This window comes from Clupea harengus, chromosome 24, assembly GCF_900700415.2.
Source record: "Clupea harengus chromosome 24, Ch_v2.0.2, whole genome shotgun sequence".
NCBI lineage: Eukaryota > Metazoa > Chordata > Actinopteri > Clupeiformes > Clupeidae > Clupea > Clupea harengus.
Window position 1 is genome coordinate 14479345 of NC_045175.1, and position 17231 is coordinate 14496575.

The 17231-nt window shown below is 42.0% G+C and overlaps 1 protein-coding gene across 4 annotated transcripts; it reads left to right on the top strand.

Moving 5' to 3' along the window:
• The first annotated feature begins 1125 nt into the window (after positions 1-1125).
• On the top strand, positions 1126-15820 carry LOC105905778 (NACHT, LRR and PYD domains-containing protein 3-like). Of its 4 annotated transcripts, none has more exons than XM_031562272.2 (11): positions 1126-1204; positions 4381-4548; positions 5866-6012; positions 6355-6468; positions 6965-7209; positions 10410-12177; positions 12478-12648; positions 13478-13648; positions 14027-14200; positions 14618-14664; positions 15017-15820. In XM_031562272.2, the coding sequence occupies exons 2-11, from the start codon at positions 4403-4405 to the stop codon at positions 15550-15552; spliced, it is 3519 nt and encodes a 1172-aa protein (XP_031418132.1). In that variant the 5' UTR covers positions 1126-1204; positions 4381-4402; the 3' UTR covers positions 15553-15820. The 4 variants fall into 4 exon arrangements, with proteins under 4 accessions (XP_031418132.1, XP_031418131.1, XP_031418134.1 ...); XM_031562271.2 differs by lacking the exon at positions 1126-1204 and adding an exon at positions 1624-1941; XM_031562273.2 differs by lacking the exon at positions 1126-1204 and adding an exon at positions 1625-1941 and having other exon boundaries at positions 5899-6012.
• The last annotated feature ends 1411 nt before the right edge of the window (positions 15821-17231 follow it).

The window sequence follows — 17231 nt, forward strand, 5'->3', positions numbered from 1 at the left end:
ACCTGTAAAACACAAACACACCCACACACACACACACATACACACACACATTAATACACACAGGCCATACACCACCCCTCTGTTCATGATGCCCATCTTCTCCTGAACACCTGTAAAACACACACACAGACGCACACACACACACACACACACACACACACACACACACACACACACACACACACACACACACACACACACACACATTAATACACTCAGGCCATATACCACCCCTCTGTTCATGATGCCCATCTTCTCCTGAACACCTGTATAACACACACACACACACACACACACACACACACACACACAAATACACATTAATACACTCAGGCCATACACCACCCCTCTGTTCATGATGCCCATCTTCTCCTGAACACCTGTTAACGACACAGACCATCTGTCAGCTGGAAATGTATGATTGAGCTCACAACCCAGATCAGTCTGATAGTAAAGTGTTCCTGCAGTTCAACTGCTAGAGTAAGGTGGTATCAACAGCAAGGTAATGGGGTCAAGGTCATGGGGTCAATACCCAGAGAGCAAACAGGCTGGGGGGAATCTCTGCAGTCTCTGCTCTGTACTGTAACACTGTGTGGTTTCAGTGGAACAGTAAATAACTGATCTCTGCCTGAGAGACGAAGAAAAAAAACTTAATTTAAGAGTAACATCATCCAGAGAGTGAACATACTGATAAGAATGTAGATCTCTACGTGTAGAATGTATATCTGTATGTGGATACTGCATCTGTACTGTATAGTAGATCCGCACTGTGCTGTGCTGTTTCACACACACAGACAGGGCAGACACACACACACACACACACACACACACACAGGGCACACACACACAGGACACACAGGGCACACACACACACACACACACACACAGGGCAGACACAAACACACACACACACACACACAGGGCAGACACACACACAGCTCAGACAGGGTTATGAAGTGGAGACACAGGACAAAGTGCTGCAATATGAAAATATATTAAGTGATTATTATGTCACCTAGGATTTTCTTGAATGGGGTGCAAGCTCCGTGATCCGCCCCGTTCCGGCCTCCGAGTTAGAACTCGGAAAAAGGAGTTCCGAGTTGTCTCGAACGCGCCTTCAGAATGAAACCAAAAGCTACAATCGACATACGGGGAGTGTACGGAGCAACAACTTTCTGATGTTTGAGTAGTTTGCTTGTTTCAGGTGAGTCGTAAAGTGATACTTTTGAAGTTATTATAATGTATTTGTTGGTCACGCGGGGGAGGTAAGATATTTTGATCTCGCCGGAGAGGTATGTTTTGCGTGTGCTGGGTTTTGTGAAAATCTACAAGTAGCTCACGGCATACTAGCGTGCATTTAGGCCTACTAATTCATCTAAACGCCCCTGGCTTTGGTTGGTTGTGTACTCTACAAATCCCCCACTGTCTTTTGGTTTGGGATACACAATACATAATTAAACGACGTCATTTACGAAATAAGCTGTTGAGCTAATGTAATGTTTATTTTAACAAGATGGACCTGTTCTGTCTTGTATCTACGCCACCGCAATGAAAAGCAATGCGACATATTTCTCAGGCCTCTGTAGTTTAACCTAACACAAGAATGTGTTAATGTTAGAGCGCGATGACTTTAGCGATGCCTAGTCTAACTCTGCTATGAGCTGTTGTCCTTTTTTTTCAAAAAGGAAAAGGATAAGTACCAAATGGCGGCCGATTCCGTTCCCTCTACGTCACTATACTAGAAGTCTTGCGTATTTGCCAGGCTACCTTACGTATTCACAGAACTGTTGTAAGCGAGAATCGCAACTGACTGTACAAAAAGAGTTTGGTTCAAGTTCTTGCAACTCGGGGAGCGGTTACAGCAGATGTCAGAGATTATCGACATGCGGGGAGTGTACGGAGCAACAACTTTCCGATGTTTGAGTAGTTTGCTTGTTTCAGGTGAGTCGTAAAGTGATACTTTTGAAGTGATTATCATGGCGTCATTTTAGTGTCAAAACTCACATACGCGAGGAAGCGTCTATTCGAGCAACATTCAGGTTTTCGCAAGCGTGAATTTCGTCTGCGCACTCAATTTTAGCAGCCGCGAGAGGAAATTCAACAACTGCGAGCGCAGAGAATGACATACGCTTGATTTGCTCGCTCGAATTCATACTTTTGACACTGTGTGGGCGGGAACCAAAGCAGGACAGGCTCTTCTCTGATTGGTCCTGATTTGACAGCAGGAGAGTCTCATATTCACGACAACCGTTTACCAAAACTCCGTTAAGTAGCTACATATGTCTTTGTATGGTGAAGACTGATATTTAATGACGACCCTGAAGTAACGGTACCCATTAAACCTGTTTTGATTAAATACTAGTGGTGATTGTGGCATTTGACCCACGATCACTTTATTTATTCCAGGAAAAAGAGTCAGTTCTCATGACAGTCGATGTTATCTGCCAGTAGGTAACATAGCTATGATCAGGGTGTTTTCACTGCTTTCAACACTGCTAGCTACAACAGTCAGCAAGTAAAGGCTTCTTCCGATTTCTCTACGCCACTATTCATGGGCCCATGTGATGTCACTGTGTTTAAGCGCCGCCATATTTGTATTAGAATGATTGCGTATTTGCCAGGTTACCGTACGTATTCACATGAGAAGACTAGCTAACTATTGTAAGTGAGGAGCTCAACTGGATGTACAAAAAGCGTATGGCTCAGGGAGTATTTTCTTGCAGTTAGGGGGAGGCGGTTACAGCAGATGTCAGAGATTTCAGAGTGGCAGCTCATGTTGAAGCGCTTTACTATATTTAAAACATATTTTTGTTCTATGTATTTTATAGGTTTTTAAGTATTTTGGTGAAATAGCATGAATCACTAGGGGGGCACAAATAATTCAGCAGACGAAGGGAGAAATAGACCAGAGGGGGGATATCACCCTCATCCCAACGGCCAATCGTACCCTGCGTAGTGATATTTAAGTTCAACAGCCAATCAAATCACACACCTTCCTTCCGTTTTTCCTGAAGGTCCCAGACACTATTACCTGGTCCTGTTAGTCAGACTTTGTTTATTCGCAGTCACTCCCTTTTCGTCTATAAAAAGGGGCAGTAGCATTAACTCACATGTAGATAGATGGGAGAGTTGACCACATTTTGAAGTCATTAGGAGGAATTAAGTGGCGTTGAAGAGGAAAACTATAAACAATAACAGGTTTTACCTGCACACACAGATGTTTCTAATATTATATTATATTAGTTGTACTAATCACTGCAGTAGCAATGCAAACTCCACAGTTTCATTTTCAAACTTTTCAACTAAAAGCATTACAATTAACCTACTGTATAACTTAAGATGTATGGGTGCATCCACTGTTTAGTTAGTTTCTTACAGTCTTAAAACCAAGACCTCTCTGCTTAGTTTTTAGTTTTTGTTCTCCAGAAAAGAGGAATAACAAGCCTCTCTTGTTCAGCATTGACTCCATGCTTTAGCCAGTTTAGAACATCTGGGCAAAATATAAATGTCAATATCTGTTATATTTGACATTTGCACATCACAGCACTCACCCAATATTTGCGTTAAGGTTTGGTTTCAGGTTAGGGTGTCTGCTGTTACTAAAAATTTCAAATTTAGACTTCTTTGTAAGCTGGTTATGACTGTTGGTGAATTCGTATTTTTCACAATTGGTAACAAACACTGTTGGCTTTGTGCTCCAGGGGTGGTTCAGGCCCTGGGCTCTGTTAATCGCCTTCAGACAATTGTATTGTACAAATAGTACATTTTCTGGTCAAAACCACATTTTCTTAATTAAATACTACTCTTCATTTCAAAATGTAAAAGAAAATCTTTCTCAACCTTTCAGAAATGCTTGGCGTACTCCAGTGTGCCTTTATTTTGCCGCATTTGCACTCATTTTTGTTTTTCTGTTTGCTTTTTCTCTTTTGCACTTCAGGGCTGCAAGTTTTTGAAGAAAAGCATTTTATTTTGTATTCTTATTTAACCATTTCAGAAATGCATTAATTGACTGAATATTGTGTGAAAACAGCATTAATTATGTTAATGGTCTGGTGCACAGCAAATTAATGTTGTGTTAATCGTGTTTAGAGTTTTTAAGATGTGACTACAGATTGTACAAAAGGATGTTAGCAACTGTAAAAACAAAATGTATTTCTGTATGAAAACTGAATATGGAGGAGTTTACCATGCCCAAACTGAGCTATGCCATATCAGGTCAACAGGGAGTCTGTTATGAAAGGTTTGTTAGATGCCAGCCATTGTGTCTGTTATCAGGTGCCGAGAAACGAAACACCTTATGTATTGACATCAGATAATGACACACCATCTAATAACATTGATAACACAGTGGCTATAATGTTTTTTTTATCTGCTGTACAGGCCTAGCGTCACAAATTCTGTAATGAATCAAGACGTAGAGGAGGCTGCAGGTCACACTAAGACACTCATACCAGATTCTGCACTACACAGCTGTGTGACCATGAAGAATGACCAGGACATGGATGATCCTGGAAACATGAGCAGCACATCAACACAGACCAATGCAGGGTGAGTACAAAAAGCAGACAGCATTATCCCTAGTATCCAATCACTCAAACTCAAACTTGCACAGAGACACACTCACACAAATGAGTTATCAGCTGTTAGTTTAAACAGGATTAATTCTGTCACACCAGTTGTGATATTCAATTACAGAGCCAATACTGTAATGATGATCTATGACAGAAAGAGGCAGATGGCTGATATGTCAGGGTACAATTTAAGTGCATTTAACACAGACTTTCCTGGTATCTTCTGTAGGTTATTGCACACAATACATTGCCCATTATTCTCTGGAGTGGTTAAGGGTCTTTTGGAGCCATTCATTATAATCCATGAGTTGTTGAGATCATGTTGAGCCTATGACCGTCAGTTGTCAGTGAGTTGATTTTTTGGGGAAAAGTCAGCTTGTAGTTTTGGTTGTAGCCAAATGGGACACCTCATACGTGCTTGTCCCGATAAAAGGCGGATTAGTTTGAACAGGTAGGTGGTAATACCTGCAAGGCTCTAGGCCTGCCGCACCTCCACCGGTGCCCATTAGGCTGTGGGGTCATCAGCCGGGGACAACCGTTCACGGATGTTTCTCCCCTTATCCCGGGAGATCTCCTGGTGGCGGGGCAGTGGACAGGGGCGTCTCCCAGTCATCCTTGCCGTCTATGCTTCCTCAGACAGCTCTCTGGTGGCTTTGTGTAGCTCCTTGGCCCTCAGCTCTTTCAGTAGGCAAGTCATTGAGGTTCCCACAAACCCCCTTGTGCCAACCTCCATTGGGAAGAGTCGCGTACTCCAACTGCTCTCCCTGCACTCCGCAACCAGGTCAGAGTGCTTTGCCCTCTTCCTTTCGTGGGCTCCCTCCATCCCCAGCTCCATAAGCAGCGCAGATCTCTCAGTCTTGGCCCACAGCACCACATCTGGCCTCAGTGCTGCAGATCTCCCCTTGGAAGTGGAGCTGCCTGCCCAAGTCCACCTCCATTCTCCATTCCACACCCTCTGTCTCTCTCCCAGTCTCACTCACTCACTCTCTCCATCTCTTTCTCTCTCTCTCTGTCTCTCTCCCACTCTAACTCACTCTCTGTCTCTCTCTCTCTCTCTCTCTCTCTCTCGCTCTCTCTTTCTCTCTCTCTCACACACACACACACACACACACACACACACACACACACACACACACACAGGAATAATTTCAAGCGTGAGTATAATGATCACACTTCTTTGTGCGTGTCAGATTATTTTAAATATCATTAAATGACTGTCTGCATCAATACATCATTTTGGTGTTTTCTAAGTTTTCTTTATGTACCTATTTTACGAAATGTATCCTGTTTTTAGTGCTTCATGTGAACATGAGGTATTTCTTTCTAGACCACAGACAAACAGACCTCCATCTCCAGTGCCCACCTGTGTGTCTATGAAGAGTGACAACTCCATGCGTAATCATCCTGATATGAGCAGTGGGTCAGCTCCATCAGCTCTAAAGTGAGTAGAAGAGATTCAAGAAGAACATTTACAATTTGTTACGTGGTTATTCTCACTCACTGTGAGTGACCGACCATAGTAGTGAGAAGGAAAATGTTCAACTTCTCACACTCACTCATTCACTCTCTCTTTTTCTCTTTCTCTCTCTCTCTCTCTCTCTCTCACACACACACTCACAAACAAAAAAAATCAAGTATTGCACTTCTTGGGCATGTTAGGTAATTTCCATAAAATGACTGCATCAAGAACATAATTTTTTTGTCTGGACGTATACTGAACATGAAATTGTTTTTACGGGATTTATCCTGTTAGTACTTCATGTGAACATGATGTATTTTGTAGACCACAGAGAAAACGGCCTCCATCTCCAGTGCCCAGCTGTGTGTCTATGAAGAGTGACACTTCCATGCGTAATCGTCCTGATATGAGCAGTGGGTCAGCCCTATCAGCTCTAAAGTGAGTTACCAGCCTTTAGTTTTTCACATGAAAAGACAATTTGTTACATGTGGTTATACTCTCTCTCAAACACACATACACACACACACACACACACACACACGTATAAATCGATTAAAGTGTGAAAATAAGTGCATGCCATATTATTTCCTGTATCACAAAAGGACTATCTAGGTCAAGGATACTTATTGTGTGTGGTCATATACTGTTGAGCAAAACGAAATCAGTCTGTGTTGAGAGTTTCCATATACATACGTATCTCCTTGTGTTTCTACAGAGTCATGAGTTAGCAACTGTGAGGTCAAAGAAGTGAAACATGCCTTGTACTACTTCTTAGCACTCTCAAAGTAGTGAAGTGTATCCCAGTCGGCTCTTATGTTGGCATCGCCATGAGGGTCATAATACATTTCCTCCACCATGGGTAAAAATCTTAAGAACTAAAATAACTTTCTTTATCAGTCACATATTAAGTCTGCTTCATGTTATGCCTCTGCAGTGAGTTGAGGTCTGATCTGACCCAGGATCAGTCCAGGTGTGGACTGTGTGAGCAGGTACTGAGGGACCCAGTCATCACCACCTGTGGACACAGTTTCTGCAGGCAGTGCATCAGCAGCTACTGGGAGCAGCCTGGACTACCAGGAGGCCAATCCTGTCCCCAGTGTGGAAAGACACGAAGAACTCAACATCCTCTACAGCCTCGTCTGGATGAACACACAGACATGGTAGAAATTACCAAACTAGGTAAGACAGAAGGAGCAATATGTATAATTTTAACCAAGATATTATTATAGTTGTGGCCTCCATTATAAATGTAAATCAAAAGAAGATTATGCACACATACCACCTCAAACTCCCCCCCCAAGCAGACATCCACATCCTCTAAAGAGTGTCAGCGAACACATGCATGCATCAGATAACCCCCACATACTTAATTAAACCCCTCCTTGCCAAAAGGAGTAGCCCACACCTCAACATTTCCTCCAGACAGATACCTTTAGATAATTGAATTACGCCATTGTGTTGATATGTTAATTCTACCCTATATAAGCTACGTTTTTCTGTAAGAACTTTGAAAAAGAGAGTCTCTTGCTCCCTACAAGCCAAGGAAACAACTTTGGCGTTTTCATCAATGATTCGCCAAGAACAGCATACTCTTTCATTATGCACACATGCCCTGTGTGCAGCTCTCTCCTCATACGCATATTCATCAGTCCATTGGGGCTGGAAAGATCTGTACTTATTGTGTCTTCCTTTCAGCCATTTTAACAGTCAAAAAAGAAAGCTAAATGTTTTGAGTTGAACTTTGACTTGGATATGACCCAAATATCATCACATTATCACAACGGACATTTAGAAAGTGGCATTCATTTAGAATATGTGGTGTAGTGGGAGTGTAGCACCCCCCACCTCCAGAATGAGCGTGACGAAACATCAGTCACAGAAACAGGACAGTCGTTGCTATAGGTTACTCATAGACTTGCACTGATAACGAAGAACACATTAATGTGCTTTTTATTCACAGAAATTACATTCCATTTGAACATCAAAGTGTTGGAATAGTGTTTGGTTAAAAGAGATACCTATAGCAAGATGTGTGGTGTGGTGAGATTGATTTTAGGAGAAATTAATGTTGAATCTAAATGGTTCTCATACACACCTCAAAGTGTGCACACAAATTGCCTGACCGCTAATGCAACCACACCACCACGATGGAATTAGGAGTTGGCGAAGGTTTCTGTGTGCTCATCTTTCTGTGCTTTGCTGAAATACAATATTTATTAAAGGACCCTGTCTTCGTAAACTTAATTAATCTTACTTGATTTAGGAACTCAGCATTAGTCCCTGTTCTTTTAATGATTTATTGCTACCCGTTAGATAGGTTGACCTATGGTCATTTCTTTTGGATGCCTACAATCTGTTTTGACGAATATCCGTCTTACTTTCTAATAACTGGTTTCTTCTAGGAATAATATTTGCACAGGATATTGCCACAGCTGTTTTTTATATTTCACTGAAACAACCTGTTACTAGTTCTGGGAAATAGCTTAGAGAGGCTGCAGTGCTGCCACGGGGCTGACCAGCATGGTAGACCAAACCGGTTCAGGGACTGAGTGCCAGCCTGCTGCGCAATCTCAGTATAACCATTCGGTCCAGTGCAGAGGCTGGACGTCAATCTACCGCTGTACAATGTAACAATTTTGCTGCAGCGTGTCTAACCCAAGTGATTAGCCAGGTACCTCAAGACTTACATCACTGCTTTATTGGTTTAAAACTAATCCTAGCCAGTCGTTGCGGAAACACCATTACCTAGTAATACGTCTCTTGTTAAGAATTCCTTGAGAGGCCACAGTGGGTCAGATCACAATTTATTTGTCAAGTGCAAGTTGCCAACATGGACTGGGGTGTTTATTATAGAGATCACAGTCGCACAGACGAATGGTGGGGTTTATCACCTCTCAACGCGGGTTACCTGCAACCCAGAAGACCAGCATTCTCAAGTTTCTGAGATCTATGTTAAAACTAATCTATTCAGCTGTAGCAATAAGACCACTGTACCACTCAGACTGAGACCATTCAAATGAACCTAAACATGACAAAGAAATCATCTTATAATGCAATACCTTACACCTTACCGCACCCTTAATTCAATTTTCCTGCCCTTAGTTTAACCCTTGTGTGGAAAAGCACAGGGAAGGCAACCAGAGACAGAGGGTGTGGGAAACCTAGGGGAACAATGCCGTTCTGGAATGTTTTTAAAGACATTATCTGTAAACAACTGACCCACACCTAATGACCAACTAGTGATAACTAAGTGGCTCGGGGAACAAAACATCGATATTTTGGGTCCATGGCCAGGAAACTCCCTAGACCTTAATCCCATTGAGAACTGGACAAACAAAAACACACAAATTCTGACAAACTCCAAGCATTGTTTATGCAAGAATTGGCTGCCATCAGTCAGGATGTGGCCCAGACGTTTATTAAAAGGATGCCAGGGCGGATTGCAGAGGTCTTGAAAAAGGAGGATCAACACTGCAAATATTGACTCTTTGCATCCACTTCATGTAATTGTCAATAAAAGCTTTTGACACTTATTAAATGCTTGTAATTATACTTCAGTCTTCCATAGTAACATCTGAGAAAACTATCTAAAGACACTGAAGCAGCATACCTTGTGAAAATGTATATTTGTGTCATTCTCAAAACTTTTGGCCACGACTGTACAATGAAAGTCCTTATCAAAAGATAGTATAGATCAGTAGCATAATTATGTGCATGCATGGTTAACTTTGGTAGCTAGGTTTGCGAGATAGATACATTTCATGTAATAATGAACAACGAATAGGCCACTGCTGAGAACATTTCAGAGACAGATTTTTTCACGAAGGTGAAGGCTTTAGTTAGTTTGTTTTCACTCTAATGAAAAAGCCCTATTTGGATCGTCATCACAGCTCATAACATGGAAAATCAATGCCCTGTAGTGGAGTTTGAGTATTCAGCAAGATGTTTTCATAAAACCTTTGTTGTGAACTAGCTAAGAAGCTAGTCTTAGCTTGTCATTCAGTGGGAGAATTTGTAAATGCATTATTATAATTTAACTGACCAAATATTATGTATTACTACATCATTACTGTAACTGATATTTAAAAGTAGGCTTAGTGTAGTCATGTAGGTCCACAAATGACTCGCATGGCTCTTGGTAGGAGAAAGATTCCCCATCCCTGCTGTAGATTATCGGACAGGGTTTTAGAGTGTAGCTCTACAGAAGATCAGAAAAATACCATTCTAATGTGTAAGGAGCAACAGTAGTGAAAAGCAAATGGATATTTGTGTCTGGTATGTCAATGACAATTTGGCTGAAGAAATCACAAATGACAATCAATACTGTGATTGATAATACACATGATACTAATAGGTTCATTTTTGTTCATTATAAACAGGTAATGAAGTCCTGAGGAGAGTTATAGATAAGCATAAAGCCAATCTGAAGAGGAGGTTTGAGAACATATCTGAAGGCATCATCAAACCAGGAGCTGAGACACCCCTCAATAAGATCTACACAGAGCTCTACATCACAGAGGGAGAGAGTGAAGGGGTGAATAAGGAACATGAGGTTTGGCAAGTAGAGTCAGCATCCAGAACACAAACCACAGAAGACACACCAATCCACTGCAATGACATCTTCAAGCCCTTACCTGGGCAGGAGAAGCACATCAGGACTGTGATGACCAAAGGTGTTGCTGGCATTGGAAAAACAGTCTCAGTGCAGAAGTTCATTCTTGATTGGACAGATGGTGAAGGCATTCAGGATGTAGACTTTATGTTTCCCCTTCCTTTCCGTGAGCTGAATTTGGTCAGGAGTGATCAGTATAGTCTTCACAAGCTTCTGCTTGACTTCCATCCTGAACTGAAGGAGCTGAAGAATGATGAAGAATACAACAACTGTCAGATTTTGTTCATCTTTGATGGTTTGGATGAGAGTCGATTACCTCTGAATTTCCAACAGAGCATGATATCTGATTTCAAACAAATATCTTCAGTGGATGTTCTGATGACAAGCCTCATTCAGGGAACTCTGCTTCCCTCTGCACACATCTGGATAACCTCACGACCAGCAGCAGTCAGTCAAATTCCTGCTCAGCGCATCGATCAGATCACAGAAGTACGAGGGTTCAATGACCCACAGAAGGAAGAGTACTTCAGGAAGAGAATCAGTGATGAGAGTCAGGCCAGCAGAATCATCTCACACATTAAGGCATCCAGGAGTCTCTACATCATGTGCCACATTCCAGTCTTCTGTTGGATTGCAGCCACTGTACTTCAGCAGATGCTGGAACAGGACAACACCCAGGAAATCCCAAGAACACTCACTGAAATGTTCATACACTTTCTACTCATTCAGATCACCAGAAAGAATCAGAAGTATCAAAGTGGAAAACAGACAAAGAAAGAGCAGCTTCCGGAATCACAGGAAGAAATTATACTGAAGCTGTCAAAACTGTCTTTCAAGAATCTAGAGAATGGCAATGTCATGTTTTACGAAGAAGACCTGAGAGAGTGTGGCATTGATGCCATTGAAGCCTCAGTGTACTCTGGCATGTGCACTGAAATCTTCAAGGAAGAGTCTGTGTTTCACCAGAGGAAGGTCTACTGCTTTGTGCATCTGAGCATCCAGGAGTTTCTGGCAGCACTTCATATCTTTGTCTCCTACAGCAATCAGATGGAGACCATGGGGACATTTTTCTGCTTGGAAGAGTCGCTAAAGTTGGCAGTAACCAAAGTTTTGGAAAGCAGGAATGGACACCTGGATCTTTTCCTTCGCTTCCTTATGGGTATCTGTATGGAGAGCAATCAGAGACTTTTGGGAGGTCTACTGAACCACACACACAACAGATCAGAGAGCGTTAAGAAAATGTGTCAGTACATTAAGGAGCTCAATAAAGAGGATCTTTCCCCTGAAAGATGCATCAGTCTTTTGCAGTGCTTATCTGAAGTGAATGATCATTCCATGCATGAAGAAATTCAAGAGTACCTGAAATCACCAAAGGGCTTCAGACAGAAATTATCTGCTGCTCACTGTTCAGCACTGGCCCACATGCTTCTGATGTCTGAGGAGGTGCTGGATGAGTTTGACCTGAAGAAATACAACACATCAGATGAGGGACGCAGGAGATTGCTTCCTGCTGTAAGATGCTACAGAAAGGCACAGTGAGTTTCACCATTTAGAATTTCATGCTCTTAAATTCTATTTTTTGTCACAAATAGGCAACAATTCACATCAGATAGGTTTGGATGTTTATTCCACTTAGGCAATGTGAGTTTGTACAATGCAATACATCTAGTGTTAGTATGAGCGTATTCACTGTTCCTCGCAAAATATTTCATGTTTGTGTTCACAAACGATATCTGTGCTTTGATCATGTAAATGTATTTTTTATGTTTTAAAGTTTGCAGTTTTATAAAAGGGTGTGTATTGTAAAATGTGTGTTTTGCCATTCTGTCTTGCAGACTTGATGGGTGTAAACTTAACCAGATGTCATGTGAAACAGTGAAGAGATCTCTGCAGTTCGCTATCTCATTGATACAGCTGGATCTGAGTTGCAATGCCCTAGGAGATTCTGGAGTTCAGATACTTTCTGCAGGACTAACTAGTCCCCACTGTAAACTGCAAACCTTGAGGTTTGTAGACTTCATTATATTGACATCATGTATTATTATTATTGAGCCTTACAATTGTATGAAAATGTTTAGGCACCCCTCTGAGAATGCATGATAATTATGTATTAGCTAAGGCCTTAGATCATTGGGAGCGTTCCTGTGTAACATTAACAGTTAATCACATTTCACATGTGAGTAAAGCTCAGAATCAATGGAAAAATGCCACCCTCTCCCTACTGTGTCTATTCATTAATTTGCTGTAATATAAGTGTATTCCTGAGGTAGAGTCCATCATTTTAATCACATACACTTTTTGTCTAACTCAGTGAATTGCTCAATGTAGGTCCTCTAGCTGTCTGTCCAAAAAACTCCAGTGTACGTCCACAGTCCCGGCTCTGTAAATGGGAAACAAGTATAGTGGCTCGGACCAAGCTATAAACAGTCCCAGCCAATCAATACGGTGCTTCAGGAGCATGGAAGGGAGGGGTGTAATTAAATTGGCTGTTCAGCACAAATATCAACAACTTGTCACGAAACATAAACCGAATTGTAGGCTGCATATTTATGTTTTTATGAAATATAAATGTTTAAGATTTAGAAAGAGTGGATTTGACCCTCTATTCAACACTTTCTATTAAAGCACAAACTATTATTTCAACTTTATGAAACACAATATTGTCATAAGCAGTTGTTTACAGTTTGCTCTGTTGCATGTCATTGTTCTTAATTATTCATGAGTGGCGCGTTCAGACGTTGCCTATTATACGCCTATTGCCTGCATTCTGTTAATACCGTATGCGATGTAAGTTGTAGAACATCATGGTCTCATTTCTGATGTATTGTGTTACAGACTTGGTGACTGTAAACTCAGTGGTGAATCCTGCGAGATTGTGGCCTGTGTTCTGCAGTCAGTAAACTCCCTAGCAGAGCTGGACATGGGTCACAATGATCTAGGAGATTCTGGAGTCCGGCTTCTGTGTAAGGGACTGGTCAGTCCTTACTGTGAACTGCAGATATTAAGGTTGGTGTTAAACTTCATCTTACTTTAAAAAAATTCTTGTTTGAGAATCTTCACAAATGAAGGCCCTTCTGAAGGACATTAGCATCGTATCACATTATTAAGATAATTAAGAATCAGACCCCTTGCATTCTTTGGTACTCATCTGTATAGACAGAAACCCATGTCCTTTGTGATTTTTATGCATATTGCCTACGATCCTGATGTCAGTGTAGTCCACACTAGACGGTCCCTTTAGCTGTTTTTGATCACAACCTCCCTGTATCTTTACTGTGCTTGAAGATGACTGACACTCTGGGGATAACTCTCTCTCTCTCTCTCTCACTCTTTCTCTCATATTCTCTCTTACTCTTTCTCTCTCACTCTGTTTCTCTTTCTCAGGCTGTCTGGTTCTCTCATCTCAGAGGAAGGCTGTGGATTTCTGGCTTCGGCTCTGACTTCAAACCCCTCCCACCTAAAAGAGCTGGATCTGAGCTACAATCATCCTGGAGAATCAGGACTGAGGCTGTTATCTGCTAGACTGGAGGATCCTCACTCTAAACTGGAGACACTTAAGTATGTACAGAGAATCTGCACATGCAGGATACCTGTAGTTGCATTATTACCCTTGTCATCTACAGAATCCAGATTTGTATCTCTGTTTCATTCATAGTCTACTTTAATTTGTAGATTTAGAAAACAAAGCCCTGTCAGAGCCAACCTGGTGGAGAAGCCTACATATACGTAGAAAGTGATGGGACTGGAGAGGGAAGATTTTGGTTAACCGTTAGCATGATAATCCTATTAATAATTATAATCCTATAACACTGAGGGAGCAAAAAAGATGGATGGCCTGGTCAAGAGATGTGCATGTACAGTTGATGCACAATCTACACTATTTCTTAGAATCTCAATTTCTCTCTCTCTCTCTCTCTGTGTGTGTGTGTGTGTGTGTGTGTGTGTGTGTGTGTGTGTGTGTGTGTGTGTTCTCAGTGCGGACCACTGTGCAGAAATCAGACTCCGACCAGGTGCACGGAAATGTAAGTCTCCAGGTGTTTCTCCAAATGTAGTTGATGCCTTCAACCTGCGCTTGGCTGAAGTTGTGATTTACTAAATGAATACAGTAGATCAAAATTAAGACACAGACTGTATGAAGAAGTAAAGAAAGGTATGAAGCCATGTTATAATGCTGGTCCTCGGCTTTGACAAAACAAAAAAAAACAGAGAATGTGGATGGAAGTGCTGCTATATACATACACATAACATTGTAAAGTGTAAAAGAGAAGTGTTAGGGGGGTGTTAGGGGGTTGTTAGGAGGTCAGCAGCTGACACTCCCCATATTCTGATGTTCTCTCCTCTCTCCTTTCCTCTGTCCTCTCCTCTGGTCTGCAGATCCTTGTGAGCTCACACTGGACCCAAACACAGCATATAGACTGCTCTCTCTCTCTGAGGGGAACAGAAAGGTCACATGTGTGAATGAAGACCAGCGGTATCCTGACCACCCAGAGAGATTTGACAGGTGGTATCAGGTGTTGTCTAGAGAGGGTCTGTCTGGACGCTGTTACTGGGAGGCTGAGTGGAGTGGGGGTGCGGCTCATATAGCTGTGGTGTATAAAAGCATCCAGAGGAAAGGGAGTGGTGATGACTGTCGTCTTGGATATAATGACAAGTCCTGGAGTCTGTACTGCTCTCCTGGCAGTTACTCTGCCGGGCACAATAATGAACACACTGACATACCTGCCCCCTCCTCCCGCTCCAGCACAGTAGGAGTGTACCTGGACTGGCCGGCCGGCACTCTGTCCTTCTACAGCGTCTCCTCTGACACACTCACCCACCTGCACACGTTCCACTCCACATTCACTGAGCCCCTCTATCCTGGGTTTAGGAGTTATTCTGACTCCTCAGTGTCCCTGTGCCAGATCACATGACCTCCCCATGCTGCAGGAACACAGGAATCACCCACTCCTATTCATACACATGTGTGATGCTATGTAAATAGTGATATGCGTATTCTGTTTATACACCACTGCTTTGATGATACTATGCAAATGATGATATTACATTTTTGTATGTTTTGTTTATTTCCTGAATTGAATATGTGGGTTAGAAGAATTGTTCAGCAACAGTATGATGTGTTTTGCTCTCCTTAAGGTTTAGTTATTTGCTGCATTTGTTTGAAAACCCCTTTTGAAAATGAAGCCCTGGTCTGGTCTGGTCTGGTCTGGTCTGGTCTGGTCTGGTCTGGTCTGGTCTGGTCTGGTGTGTGTGTGTGTGTGTGTGTGTGTGTGTGTTAACTAGTAATATATTGTAATTGTTCATTTCTAATTGTCTCAGGTCTTGTCTGATGTGTATCTGTTATTCTGCTCATGCCGACCGGAGATGAGAAAGAGAGAAATGGAACAGAACATATATAAACTGTATTATTACAGGCTCAAGGCCCACATGGTAAATAAACAATACATACAATCAATAAATTACATGTAAATATACAAGGAAAGAAGGGCTAAAAAAGGCACTCATGCCAGTGTTCCCAGATCTTAGATGTGTACTTGACAGAGCTGCTGCCAGGGTCTGTCATCAGATCAATTATAAAATTTGTAGAGCAGTCCATCCGACTCATAAACTTAAAAGTAAGGTTCCTCAGCAAGGCCATGAAGGTGGTAAGACCCATATTACAGAACAGCTCACTGGCTCTAGTACTCCTGGGTTTCTTCAGGAGTATCCTAAGACAGTCATTATAGGCTACTTTCAATTTACACAAGCTCTCCTTCTTGTAATTCACCCAGAGTGGAGATGTATAGAGAGGGGTGCAGTAGGCTCTAAACAAATTCATTTTAACATCCAATGTACAGTGGTGGAATTTTCTAACCAACAACTCCTCTGTCTGAACATGTCGGCATCATCTTCCAACGTGTCTGTAATAATGTGCCTGATTTGGTACTATTGGACACCCCCAGAGTTTGCCCAGAAAGATGAAAGGCAGGGAACTTAATATCCATGTCCTCCTTAGTTCTACAGACCATTACCACGCTCTTCTTGGCATTATATTCAAAATCAACCCCATAATTAGTGCAGATGTTAAGCAGCTGTTGAAACCCACCTGTACTCGGGGATAGTAAAGCTAGGTCATCTGCATACATAAAGTGGTTGACCAGGGAATCACATATCATACAACCTGTACTGCATCTCCCCAGCTGCCTGGAAAGGTCGTCTATATAGATATTGAAAAGGGCTGGGGATAATATACCCCCCTGCCGGACCCCGTTCCCAACTTTAAAAGGGGTAGATAAGATGTTCCCCCATCTTACTCTCATACTCTAGTTCGCATACCAGTAAGCTTGAGTTTATTAAACAGCTTAAAGTGGTGTACGCGGTCAAATGCTTTGGATGCATCAATAAACCCTACAAGCATAGTAGAGCCCTGCCTTCTATATGTGTCTATTGCCTCTTATAGAGCATAAATACATAGGTCGGTACTATGCTTGGGCTTAAAGCCAAACTGATTGTCAGTGGTGGTTATGTATTCACTTATCCTGTCAAGGATTAATCTTTCTAGCACTTTGGAGAGAATACTGGCAAGTGCTATGGGTCATTTTACCGGCCTTAT